This window comes from Nyctereutes procyonoides, unplaced genomic scaffold, assembly GCF_905146905.1.
Source record: "Nyctereutes procyonoides isolate TBG_1078 unplaced genomic scaffold, NYPRO_anot_genome, whole genome shotgun sequence".
NCBI classification, from domain to species: Eukaryota; Metazoa; Chordata; class Mammalia; order Carnivora; family Canidae; genus Nyctereutes; species Nyctereutes procyonoides.
Genome location: NW_026575136.1, coordinates 18,911,338 through 18,925,480, shown reverse-complemented (window position 1 = coordinate 18,925,480; position 14,143 = coordinate 18,911,338). Strand labels below are relative to the sequence as shown.

General features: G+C 42.8%; 1 protein-coding gene across 1 annotated transcript in view; it reads left to right on the top strand.

Annotated features, from left to right (window-relative positions):
- LOC129495443 (methyl-CpG-binding domain protein 2) overlaps positions 1-10,278 on the top strand; it is a 62,377-nt gene extending 52,099 nt beyond the window's left edge. Inside the window, exons 4-7 of the mRNA XM_055302938.1 lie at positions 1,497-1,587; positions 3,089-3,266; positions 7,680-7,818; positions 9,804-10,278. Coding sequence (XP_055158913.1) covers positions 1,497-1,587; positions 3,089-3,266; positions 7,680-7,806 — 396 coding nt within the window. The 3' untranslated portion in view covers positions 7,807-7,818; positions 9,804-10,278. The remainder of the gene's footprint in view (positions 1-1,496; positions 1,588-3,088; positions 3,267-7,679; positions 7,819-9,803) is intronic.
- Positions 10,279-14,143: the final 3,865 nt, after the last annotated feature.

Sequence of the window (14,143 nt, the reverse complement as noted above, 5' to 3'; positions counted from 1 at the left end):
TGCCAGTGACATAATTTATAGGGAGATGTAAGGAGTCGCCGTATACCAGAGGTCTTCAAAAGAGAGTGAAGCCTTCTATTGCGAGTTATTCTTGGTGTTAGCATTGAGGTTATTCAAGATCCAACATACTACTCTTCGGCCAATAACAGATTTTCTTATATCTTTCATTAGTCTGGAGGGCAATTACTTGATACTTTTCATACATCTAGAAGTCAAAATATAAGCCCTCAATGTGGTCAAAATTTGCTGAAAGTAAATAAAAACCTTGTGCCTTCTCCATGACAGGCACTTTACGTATATTGCCTTATTAAACGCCACATTAGTCTCCTGTTGTGCTCATTGCTGTCACTTTTTACAGAAGAGGCCATTGCAGGTTTTGACATCTAGAGCTGGGGTTTCAGCTTGGGTTTGTGTGTCCCTCAGGATCTTCATTCTGAGTCCTGTTACTCCCATATTCAGGCATTCAATATTTTTTTCAGTCCCAGTATTTTTTCAGTACCTCCTTGTGACCGGCCCCAGATATCCGGGATTAAAGACAGATATACAGAGTCCTAAGGAATTCCTGTATCTGTTTTTTGGGGGGCTGCAGTAAATAAGAGATAGCCTAGAAAAGAGATAAGGCTTGAGGACAAAGACACAGTGTATCTCATCTCTTGCCGCATCCACAGGGCTGCTCCTGGCTGGAGCTCAGGAAATACACGTGGAATGAATGAATGACGTTACTGAGAAGTAATAGCTAACTAGGAGAGAAAAACAAAGTATAAGAAAGGGTATAAAAATCAGACAGCAGAACTGTCTTGGAACATTGAGTATTTGACTAAGCAACTGCTTACCTCAGTGGCCCCATAGAGCATGAGGAACCTTCAGTGTTCTGACTCATGCCCAGAATGAAGACGTGGGGCCAGTGAGCGATCTGGGCTCTGCAAAACAGGGAGAGAGTCGCCCATGAACGTGACACCCTGTTTCAAGAGCAAGGAAGTAGGCAAAACATTTTGGAACGTTTCCACTAAAACTGGCTCTTTACCCCTTGAAAGTATGCCAAAGGGCTAAACTTCGGTATTGTGGAAATATCACCTAGGTGGAGGAGCTCTTTCCCTAAATGATTCTGGATAAAAGAGTGTTACATAATATAATTTGTTTTCTTTTCCCTGATAAATTATAACATTAAATTTTCATACCAAATCTTTAAAAATTCAAGCTTTATTCTTTGGAATCTACCTTTTAAAGTACTATGTGTAGTATATAGCATATAAAAATCCTTAGTGCTGTAACAAGTGATAGATTGCATAAAATAAGCCATTTTTTGATTAATATCATTTGAAAGAATTATGATGTGTTGAAATAATTCATCTTTGGAGTGTCATGTAGTGTCTGTAAGGAAAAAATGGGGAAATTAGGAAACTATTGAAATGATTTCAATTTCATCATTCAGCAGCATCGATGCGCTACTTTCTTGTCCCAAGAATGTATATTAACAGTGATGTTTTGCCTTACAGCTTTTCTGGGAGAAGAGGCTACAAGGACTTAGTGCATCAGATGTAACAGAACAAATTATAAAAACCATGGAACTACCTAAAGGTCTTCAAGGTATTACCCAAATTCAGTTGAGCAGTACCTGCTGTGTGCCAGGCTCTGTGTTAGACACTGTAGAGTCAGAAATGATTAAGACAGGGTCTTTACTTGGGGGGATTGTATGCCTTGCTGGATGATGTCCCCCTTGTGTTTTAGTAAACCCAGGGAAAATGTACCTGAAAAGCTGTTTGTTGCAAGGATGTTTTAGATTTTTTTTCTATTTAAAAATTTTGGCTTTAGGTTAGGTTCATCATATAAATTAGCCCATGTGCTGCTTTTAGAACCCAGTGGCACCAAATAGCAGAATTTCTCAAGCTTCCTGCTCACAGCAGCATTTGGCTCCAGCAACCGCTCTTTCACCCTTCCTCTTACCAAAGGAACCGCTAACCACTTTTCTGCCTCTTGCTGCATGCACTGCTGCTGCATGTAGCACTGGGGACAGATGCACTTTGGTTCAGGAACAGCAGCAAGTGGGGGCTGGGGTATAGAACTCAGTTAACTAGTGTGCCTGTCATATCACATGTTAATTCCAATTCTAGAGAAGCATTATTCTTCAGGTATTATAACTTTGGCTTCTAATTGTTGGTATAGTGTGGATTGCTCAAAATTCTCATAATTCATGGTTGGGACATTGCGTCATCCCTCTATGTTCTTGGAAATTATTGCTCTAACTGGTTTAATAAGTGTAGGACTTTAAGCAATGCATTTAAATGTTGGCCACGTTGCTAGTCTCCTACAAGTAGCCAAGACGTGCAATTATTAATTCTGTTAACTGGGATATTTTGTTAGGTATTTGAAAAAGATGTGAAAGCTGCAGGTAGAGCATGCTTGCATTGGTTTTTCTGTCGAAGTCCCAAAACAAAGGAAAGCGTTGAGATATTGCTAGAAATTAATGTTAAAACCTGTAAGAGGAGCTATTCTAGGACTCCAGGGATACATTCATAGGGAAACTTGAGTATAATGTGACTTTAGAAGGGACTTAGATCATTAAAATAAATGACCTTGCTTGAGGAAATGTAGCCAACTTTAAAAAGTTTAGTACCTTGGAAAAGGCATCTTGAAGTTGTGGTAAAGTTTTATTAAAATGCTTGGCCATTTTGTTACAATTTTTTCTTAAAGATTTATTTATTTATTTATTTACTTGTTAGTTTATTTTAGAGGAGGGCAGGGGCAGAGGGAGAGGAGGATAGTGAAGCAGACTCAGTGTAGAGCATGGAGCTGACATGGGGCTTGATCCCATGACCCTGAGATCATGACTTGAGCCAGAACCAAGAGTCAGATGTTTAACTGACTGAGCCACCCAGGCGTCTCTTGTTTCTATTTTTTAAGTGTTAATTTTTTGGTATACAGCAACTGTGAAGTGGATACGATATTATCCTTTACTTTGGCTTCTGTCAGTTTTAAATAGATGATCCCAAACAAACATAAAAATATCAGTTGTGTTAGGCTACATAAGATTGGCTTAGCACATCTAGAAATTTCCTAAAATTTAACTGGCATATATTTCTAATTACAGGAGTTGGTCCAGGTAGTAACGATGAGACCCTCTTATCTGCTGTTGCCAGTGCTTTGCACACAAGCTCTGCACCCATCACAGGGCAGGTCTCCACTGCTGTGGAAAAGAATCCTGCCGTTTGGCTGAACACATCTCAACCCCTCTGCAAGCCTTTTATTGTCACAGATGAAGACATTAGGTAAGGCAGCCTAACATAACTGCAAAAACTTGTTCTTTACCTTGGATACATTTTATACTGCCTCTTTGTTTCTGTGGCACATCTAGTAAATGATGCATCAGTCAGAGAGCTACACTTTTTTTTAATGGATCATCTGTAAAATTAATGGAAGGTGATCCAGAACATGTAAAACAAATACAAGCTTGGAAAAAGGTGGAAGTATCACAGTCATGTCCGAAGGTCACATCAGCTGCACTCTCTACACATTGTTACTGCAGTGTCCTTTGCACTTTCAGGTGTGGCCTCTCTGCTCTAAAGAATCCTCTTCATTCAGTGATGCCTTTTGTGATTGCTTCCTGTGTTGGTTTGTCTGCAAACCAATCTCTCTTTAAAGCAGATCAGAATCATGCTGCTTTGAGCTGTGTTGATTTCAGTTTGCTTATCTTATGTTTATTCTCTTAAGTTCAGTTTAGACTTAATTTATCTCTGCTTCATCTTGTTTCAAGTAAAGATTTAAGGTGGCTTTATCGACACGCGTGCGTGCGCGCACGCGCGCGCACACACACACACACACACACACACACACACACACACACACAAGCCAGATGAGAAGGAAATGGCAGAGATCAAGCAAAAGGTAAACCCTAAAGCAATACAACAGAGTCAGGAGTAAGGACAGGGCCCAAGCTGCATCTCATAACATCTTTTACTTTCTAAGACTGGGCCACACATTAGGTTTTTAGTTAGAAATAGTGGAAAGAAAGCATGCAACTCAGATTGATAATGCGCAGAAAAATATAAGCAAACCATTGATCGGATGAAGCAGACTATTTCAGATATTAAGACTAGAAAGAAATTCTTCTATGGAATTTATGAACTTAAGTATCATTACCTTATAATGAGACTGTAGTGTATTTTCTTTAACAATAGGACAATGTGTAGCACTTCACTATTTCTACTCTCTGAATGTTAAATCAGGTCTTATTGGATATTATTCCTAGACAAAACCAGCAGGTGGCACTTTTGAATCATATAATTCTAAAATATGTTTTATATTTGTATTTTTTTTCTAAATCCATAAGAAGTTTGTGTGAAAATGTTTTTAAATGAATGAGTCTAGCTGGGTTTGTAATTGGAAAGCCCGTCCTGGGTTTTAAAGTAGTTCCTTTTGCAAAGATGTAAAATGGCTCAAAGTTGGATTTGTGTGTTTGATTGCATGGAATTTATGATCAGCTTTATTTTTTAAGAAAAACAAAATGTAAAATCAAGAGGAGGAATCAACTTGCTCTTTGGATTATTCTTATCCTCAAGGAACGAAATTATTCTGGAGACAAACTCTTACCTGTGTTGGAATGAACACCCAGTTAATCAGCAGGGCTCCTTCCAGGTGATCATGGGTGTTGACTGAGGGCCTCTGAGTGGTGTCCCGGGAGTACTGGTGGCTTCTGCAGCAGGTCTTTTGATAGTAGAGGAAACTGTGGCACAGCCAGACCTGCATGATATCCTTTTAGGGTAAACTTGTTTAACAAATTGTCCATTTGATTTAATTGTCATAACAAATTATTAAGCAAATATTTCTCGTTGAATTAGTGAAGGTTCAAAATAAATTACTGCATATGGAATTGTTGCCCTTTCTCTAATTGTGCAGCCAATATTCTGTTTATATTAAACCTTCAACTAAAGGTCTCAACATTAAGTACATTTTTTTCAGTATATTTGATAATATTTTCATCCATGGATGTATTCAGGGTTTTTCTTTCTTTTTTTTTTTTTTTTTTTTTTAAGTAGTCTCCATGCCCAGCATGGAGCCCGAAGGGGCTTGGACTCATGACCCTGAGATCAAGATCTGAGCTGAGATTGAGTCAGATGCTTAACCAACTGAGCCACCCAGGCACCCCCTTACTTGTTTTCTTTTTCTTCTTCTTCTTCTTCTTTTTTTTTTTTTTTTTAAGATTTATTTGTTTATTTGAGAGAGCGAGAGAGCACACAAGCAAGTGAGTAGGGGTAGGAGTAGGGGGAGAGGGAAAGAATCTCAAGTAGACGCTTTGCTGAGATGGGAGCTGGAGGCAGGGCTTGATATCAGGACCTGAGATCAAGACCTGAGCTGAAATCAAGAGTTTCCTGAGTCCCCCAAGAGCCCCTGTATTTGTTTTTTAATATGTGTAACAAGTTCTCACAAACTTAACAGCCTAAAACAACACTCATTTATAGCTCACAGTTCTTAGATTAGAAGCCGGGACCGGACATGACTGCCTCTCTGCCCAGGGTCTTACAAGGCTGAAACCAAAGTGTGGCTTAGACTGCATTCCCTTCTGCGTCACAGGGTCCTCTTTCAAGCTCCTATGATTGTTGCGGAATTCGTTTACTTTTAGTTGTAGGACTGGGGTCCCTGGTGTCTTGCTGGATGTGTGTGTGTGGGGGCTGTTCTTTGTGGTCCTGAGAGGCTGATAGCAGTTCCTTGCCCCAAGGTCCGCTCCACATTTCCTCTCCAACTTTTTTCAGGAATGGCATAGCCCCTTTTAAGAGTTTTTCTTAACCGACCAGGACACCTCTCTCTCTTTTGATCAACTCAAGGTCCATTGTTTAGTAACCTAATCATGGAGGGACACCTGAGCCCATTCACAAGCTCGGCCTGTTCATAAGGGGAGGAAATTACACAAGGAGTCTCTCCAGGGCAGGGACTACATTGGAATTCTGCTTGCCACAATGGGTAAATGCTGTGATCTCAGCTTCCCTCAGTGTGGGAAGTAATGCTCGAGACATATGACAGAGGCTGGAGAGCTCACACTGACTCAGTGACAGCCTCTCTCTCTCCGTGAAAATTCATTAAAAAAATGGAAGCCCTAATATGTTTTAACTTCTTGTGTTGTTTTGGACTTTAGTAAAGAGGACCTCTACAGTTTGGGTGGCTGTACGATTTATGTTAGCTTCTCACCGCGGGCACAGTCTCAGGAGACAGAGAGACACGTCGGCTGGCATGTAGTAAATGTAACTTTACAAGTGGTCGAGTACGCAGGAAGTGCATAGTCGGTGAAGCTTAGCATAGACCTCCAAGACACTGTCTTCCTACTACCCTCCTGCTTTTCCAGGTTTGAGGCAGTGCTGCACTCTGAGAAAAATCACTTTTTTTCTTTTCCAGCCTGCAGAGCCCTCCGTATCGTTGTGTCTCTTATGTGTCACTGGGCTGTTCCATCTCCCTCTGTCCGTCCATCCTAACCACCTTTCCTCTGGTCTCAAGAGGTGATTTGTCCTGCTTTGAGTCAAGGCTAACCCTTCCACCTGCACCTGTGCAGCTTTCCCTTTCGTGTTTTTTTTCTAAGACTCTTACTTACCAATGTTCTCCTTTCCCTGTGTTTCTTCAGCCTTGGCCTCTCCCCTTGGCTCTGGATGTGAATTTCCATTTACCGTCTTGGCTTCCTAACTGTTTTAGGAATCCTCTCTTGTACTGTCAGGGAGCTATTCTGAATTTTTTTCTGAATTTTAAACATAGAGTACATACCAGTAGACTTTCTTTCTGTGCTTTGTTTCTCATCAGATGGTTCAGAACCTTTTTTTATGACTTGGTCTTATTAATTTTCACTTTTGAGGTCCCACTGCAATCCCCGAGACACAGAGAAACTCATGGCATGTTCTTAACTACTCCGCTCATCTCTCATTGGTACATCGGATCATGTGGTCTTGGTTTCTTCAGGATGGCCTGCTGCCAGCAGGCCTGTGAACCCGGGAGGGGCTCCGTCTGGCTTTCCCTTAACCTAGCCATAGAATGCCAGGCTCCGCCGTGCCCCCCTTATCATGCCCACACTTCCTCCGTCGCTCTCTATGCTTCATTGTACAAATCTCGTCTCCTTCTCTATTTTCTTTTCTTCTCTCTCTCTTTTTTAATATTTATTTATTCATGAAAGACACAGGTAGAGAGAGAGGCAGAGACACAGGCAGAGGGAGAAGCAGGCTCTATGCCAGGAGTCCGACGTGGGACTCGATCCCGGGTCTCCAGGATCAGGCCCTGGACTGAAGGCAGCGCTAAACCGCTGAGCCACCCAGGCTGCCCTCCTTCTCTATTTTCGGTATAACTTCTTTCTTTTATCCCTGCTTTCAGGTTATTTTTAATATCCTTTATAGCAATAATCCCAAACCTGCACATACTTGAAAGGTTTGAAATTGAAGAAAAAGTCATTGAAATAAATGTCGTCCTACCAGAATTCTCTGTGAGGCGTGAGATACCTGCCTGTCTGAATATTCCTCTCTTTGGCAGGGCTCCGCTCCTGTGCACTGTGGTTTTGTGGGTGTATGAGAAGCCTTGCAAAGTCTAAGGCGAAGGAAATGTCTTCTTCTCAGGAATTTTCGTGATTTCGAACTCCAGATACACTGTAGTAGCAGCTGCATGTTCCGTTAATTGCCAGATTATCAGTGTCCTTTTACTCTCTTTTGTAAAAGGAAACAGGAAGAGCGAGTACAGCAAGTACGCAAAAAATTGGAAGAAGCCCTGATGGCAGACATCTTGTCGCGAGCTGCTGATACGGAAGAGATGGACATTGAAATGGACAGTGGAGATGAGGCCTAAGAGTATGATCAGGTAAGCTGAGAGGCTGCAGCTGCCGCTGTGCTGTCCCCAGCTTTTGCTCCTTGTGGCCCACCTCGGCGGTGTAAGGAAATCTTTTCCTCTGCAGAGGTAGCAGGTGCTGTCGCTTGGCCTCCTCTCCATTAAGGACCCTACCTATCCTTTGTCCTCCTGATGTGAAGACTTTCACAGCCCTGCCGCCACTTGCAAGGGCTCTAACCTCCCTTTAACGCCAGGTGGAAAACCTGCAAGGTGCTGTTAGAAAAACTCAGGGGAAGAGAGCAAGGGCTGCCAGGTGTGGGGGGCAGTGGCTGCAGGAGATGGAAGTGGCTTCATCCCCAACTGCTATTCTGGGGTCTGTTGTCCCCCCAGAATTATGGCTGTAAAGTAGGCAATAGGCTTGATGCAGAGAGCCTGGGCAGGGCATTTTCTAGGATAATAATCGACTCTATTTGTTTTTGAACCAGTCCTCCCGGCCCTTTTGGCCTGGGGACCTGCACCTCATCCCACTAGTCGTTCTTGCATCGGTGCCAGTCCTGGGGACACAGTGGTCGCCACAGTCTGGGGCGCGTCTCCTGTCTCAGGGCTTCAGTGACCTGGTCTCCAGAGCGTGGGGAGGGCCCCGGGATGGTCGCGTCTGGGCTGCTCACGACCGGCTCTAGGAAAGCTTTTTAGCTTTTGGTGGTTTTTCAGACTTTTCTTCAGAAAACAGTTTAAGATAATCAAGGGTCATCTAACTGAGGTGTCACTAGAGCCCTGCTTATTTCACAGGTGACTGTGCAGATGGATTTCAGGGCAGCGGTGCCCTCATGTACACGAGCGAGCATGGGTGGGGGGACTGGGCACTAGGCTCAGATGGAAGCTGGCACTGCGCATTGCCTGGCACAAGTGCAGCTAGCGGTGGAACAAGCTAGTTAATATTGAGTGATTAGGGTTTTAATACATACTTAAAAGAGCCATTATTTTGGTATGTTGGGGAGAGAGAGAGTCATAGTGTGTGTATCATATCCTACACTTGAACATGGTGTTGTTAGGCCAGCCTACTGGACTGGAGGGCCGTGGAGGAATTAGAAGCCCTTGTTACCAGCATTAAACTCGGCTGACTCCCTCATTCCGCCCCCTCTGCACCTGAAGTGTTTCATAAACCAGAGCATTGCCCCACTCGATGGAATTGGTTCCTAACAACCTGTAGAATAGATAGAACGTGGCTTGACCAAAGGGTAGGCGGTGGCCAACTTGATGTGGCTGGTGAGAGATGGAACCTGCAGCACGTGGTATAGGCCTGCCAGCCCCGTCGTGCTGCGGCTGTCCCTCACGTCCCTTACTAGCAGCATGGCCCCTTATACTTATCCATCTATGTCCTCGATGACAGATTTACTGCGTCGGTTAAAACTGTACGATCACGGAGGGCTACTCGGGCTATCCGAATTTTAGGGCTGCTTGCAAGAGGGTGAAAACCGTGAAAACAAAGGTGTCAAATACTTAGCTACAAACGAGATCCAGGATCAGACATATAAATAGTTGTATCCACAACTGCGCCATACAGCTTCAGCTAGATTAAATAATAATGTGTGCTATTATTATAAATACTCTGAAGTAAAATAAATCATTGTTGTAGAAGTTTTTCTACATTTTTGCAAAAATGTTTGGGTTTGGCTGTGTCTCTTACGGGTTTTTTTTTTTTTATTTGTATGCCCTATGATTTCTCTTTTTATACATATTTAATTGACTAAAGATAGAAAATATTTGTGTTAGCATACAAAACTGTACATGATATTTTTGAAAATGAAATGAGTATAAATTTATTATCAAAGCACTTGAAATAATGAGGGGATATGTTGGGCATGTTTTTAATGTACAAAGTGCTGTAACTAAATGTTAATCAAGGCTTTAAAAGTGTGGTTCTAAGTGAAATTAAGCCTCTAACTACTTTTTAAAGTTCTGCTGACCTCACCTGAGGAACCATTGCATTATTTAAGTTTGTTTGTTTTTCCTTACAGGTAACTTTCGACCAACTTTCCCCAAGAGCAAATTTCTAGAATTGAACAAAAGCGTTTCCACTGGGTTTTGCCTGTTAAGAAAAAAAGTACCCGAGCACATAGAGCTTTTTAATAGCGCTAACCAATGCCTTTTTAGATGTATTTTTGATGTATATATCTATTATTCAAAAAATGATGTTTATTTTGAGTCCTCGGACTTAAAATTAGACTTTTGTAATATCAAGCAGGACCCTTAAGATGAAGCTGAGCTTTCGATGCCAGGTGCAATCTACTGGAAATGTAGCACTTCGCGTGAAATATTTGTTTTCCCCCCTGTTTTAATATGAACCGATCAGGAGTACCAAATAAATCTCCCAATTAAAGATTATTGTGACTTCACTGTATATAAACAGATTTTTATACTTTATTGAAAGAGGACACCTGTACATTCTTCCATCATCACTGTAAAGACAAATAAATGATTATATTCACAGACTGATTGGAATTCTTTCTGTTAAAGAGCACAGATAATAAATAGCACCCCCACCCCCTCCTTAGGATTCCTGATTTTCAGTCAGCTGTGACCCCTGGGCCTTAGGTTTCAAATGGAGGTGGCGGAGAATAGCTGGTACATTTGCAGTTTCCTCCGGAAAGCGTGGAAACCATGCCGCCTTTTCCTGAATTCTTAAGTTGCCATCTAGCATGTGTTTGGGTTTGTTTGTTTGTTTTTTTTTTTTCCTTGCCTGTGACTAGTACTTTTGTTAGTGCTATAAAAATAAAGCATTTTCTTCCCTTGGGCGTGAGTTAGGTACACAAGTACCCTTCAGATGGCACTGGAGTCCATGATTGTTGTTTTTTCTTTCTAGGAAATTTTGCATTTTCGAATGTCCACTGACTCTGCTGAGAACAGGTGCAGGTTAGACCCTTTGCCACAGAGAGAGGCAGCTTTCTAGGCAGAGGTGCTAAATGAGCCAGATTGTGATACTTTACTAATCAGTACCCGCCCTCCACAGTATTAACGTTTTGTTGTTGTTGTTGAAACTCTTCAGTGTAACTTCATTACCACTTAAATTCCTTGATACCTAATTACTAAAACTGGCACATTATTAAATGAATTTTAAAATCAAAACATACTTAAATTAATCTGCTGCCAAGGAAAGGAGGGAGTGGTTATCATCAAATTGAAACACATCTTGAGAAATAATATCTTTCTTTGGGAAGGGTTTATGTACTTCTTCACTCTGAGTTCTTTTAAAATTAGACCCAGAAATGATGTGGTCACCCATGTGACCAATTCCATGTAAATGTCACCTGGACATTGTATTACCACTACCTCCAGCACCCTTCCAGTTCCTGAGGAAGGGAAAGAAAAGTAGTCAAAGCAATACGACTGGCGAGGTTTGGGCTGTTGTCTTCCCGGACTTAAAGCCAAACTACATGAATAACACCCTCTTAGAATTCCTGATTTATGTTCAGCTTTGATCTCTGGGCCTTAGGCCACCAGTTCCCTCAGAGGGGTCTTGCTGGCACATGAGCAGGGATGCTTGTAGACTCTGGGCTGTGCGTTGGCCAAGGATGCCTGGCCCCTCAGACTGCCCCAGCCGGGGTGGCAGTGGGAAGTTAATACTGATTTCTTTGTAAGAACTGGTGTGACTACTTTAGAATGGATGTCCAAAGGCTTTTCTTAGACCCCCCTAAGTCCAAGATTTCTCTTTTGTACTCAAGCTTGGGGTAACTTCACCTTGGTGATCACATGTTCTTTTTACAAAGCTATCCAACCAAGATACACATGCTTTTGTAAACAGCTTTTGTAAAAGCAAAAACACAGCGTACACACACAACTTTGATTTCTGTTCATATGTACTTTGCTCAGGTAGAGAACAAGGTGTGAAAGCCATTACATGGTGTCCAGCTGGGACCATCCCATAAATCCAGGTGTTCCCAAGATTTCCACAGGACGACATGTCCAGGATTAAATTCATTATCTTATCCCTTGAATCTCCCACCATCTTGCAGCCCCTAAATCCTCTGATCCAATTGCTCAAGGCAGATGCCTGTGAGTGATCCCATACGCTACTCCTCCCCTTCCCTCCACTGTCCCATCAGTCCCGTTAGAGCTACTAAATGCACTTCTCACACCCATACCTCTTCTCCATTCCCTGAAATCCCTGCCTTCTGCAACCAACCTCCTTTTCCTCTCCTCTGGACTCTGGGTGGCTCCCTCCCTCCCTCCCTCCCTCCCTCCCTCCCTCCCTCCCTCCCTCCCTCCCTCCTCCTTCCCTTCCACCCACCCAGCCATCCTTCCCTCTCTCCCTTTTCCTTCTCTCTCCACCTCTCCTTTTTCTCCTCCATGTAGCCATCAGAATGGTCCTCAAAGCAAATGTGACCGTATAATTTCCAAAATTTTCGAAATTTCTCACTTCTCTGGGTAATTTTTAAGAATTATTTTAAAAATGATTTTTTTTAAGAGTGAGCACTTTGCAATGAAGAGAACCTGTGTTTGAACCCTGATTTTGCCATTTGTGTGACTTGTCAGGTTACCTAATCTCTTTGAGCCTGTTCCTCCTCAGTGAAATAGGAATAATAATACCTACCTCATAGAGTCGTCATGAGGACTGAATGAGATACTGTTTATAAAGTGTGTAGCACAGTGCCTGGTGCACAGTGAGGGCTCCCGTTGGGGCTTGCCGTTGTCATAACCCCTGCAGGTGTCCGTTTTATGTCACAACCAAGAGGCATTTTCTAATAACTGTAACTGCTCTCTGCCCCCACAATCCTCATTTTCTGCCTCAGCATTCTGTTTTTTTTCCCTTTATAGAAATCTTCTAAATCTGTATTTATTTGTTGACTTTTTTTGTCTCTCTCTCTACTAGAATGTAAGCTCCGTGAGAGCGAGGATGTGTCTGTCTTGTTCCCTGTTATGACCCCAGCACTTAGCCTAGTGCCTGGCACACAGTAAGCACTCAATAAATGTTTGTTGAATAAATGGATGAATGATCAAAAGGCTCTTCATGATCTGATACCTGCCTATTTGTCTGGCTCATCCTGCCACTCCCCACTGCACCTTCAGCTCAAGAAAAACCGCATTACTTGGTCCTTTGAAGTGCCCCCTTGGGCTTCCGTGTCTTTGCACTTGTCGTTCCCTTTGCCTGCCTGTCTACACGGCAGATTCCGGGTTACTGGTCGAGTCTCAGCTCAGTGGCCACCTCCTCTGTGAAGCTGCCCCTCATTTCCCAGGCAGACGTTCTTCCCTCTTCCGAGTTCCCACTGTACTTTGTAAATACCTCCGTGGAAGCACTTTACTGTATCGCATTGTAAATTCGTGTGCGTGTCTGTTTCTACTTGGAGACTGTAAGCACCGGGAGGGCAGCGATGGCGCCTCTCCTCCTTCAGGACCCCACAGCCTAGCACAGTGCCCGGCGCGTAGTAGTTCTGTTAGGAAATATTCGTTGAATGAATCTGTAAATGAGCAAAGAGTCTTGCAGTTGGACAAGTGTCACGAGGCGGATGTATCAAGGGAAGGAATGCCCATGGTGGCTTCCAGTGTATTTCTTTGTTCTAGAAAAGAGATCTAGAAAGCATTATGTAATCTCTCTGAATATAAGATTACCTGTTTGAATTTCAAAGATAAGTTGAATAATATAGATCTTCGTAAATGATTGCAAAAGACATCAAAAAGCTTTGTGATCTCTCAAATGCTACCGAGTCCAAAATAAATATTTGCACTATTAGTATTTCCATAGTAAATGCTATGCGAAAATGTACAGCAATAAATTTTGAAGCTTTAAAAATGTTTGTGTAAGTCATCTTCAGTGACTTGATCCGTGAGGGACATCTCTGGCCTGTGTTTCCTGGACACGAGGGGATTTAGATGGGGGTTTGGGTCCCCAAAGCTCTCGGAGCTTTTCGGTGACATCACTTTCATTTGCTGAGACAGTTGCTCCCCCCTATGCCAGGATGTCGACTGAGCGGAAAGTCGACACAGACGCAGAGACGCGCCACGCTAGACCTGGAGAGGCCACAGCCCCGAGACCCCGCTGGAGCTGTCCTAGCTCGCTCATCCTACCTGCCGTCCCTTCTGGGATGCGGATGTGGCCTCTGCTGCCCTTCCAGTTCCACTGGTCACTTGCAGCAGGGTTAGCTAGGAATAGCTGTGGGGTTGGGAACTGGGGTTGGGAACTGGAGCCGGGAGCTCAGTCTGCATGTCTCAAAGGGTCTGGGTGGGACTTCAAAAATTTAAGTTGCACGCTGATTTCTCTAGAAGGACACAGGTAAGTTACTTTGTCAATTACTCAGCTTTTGTTTTTATAGCTGGAAGACGCGTTTTTATTTCATTTATATAGCATTTCATAGTTTATAGA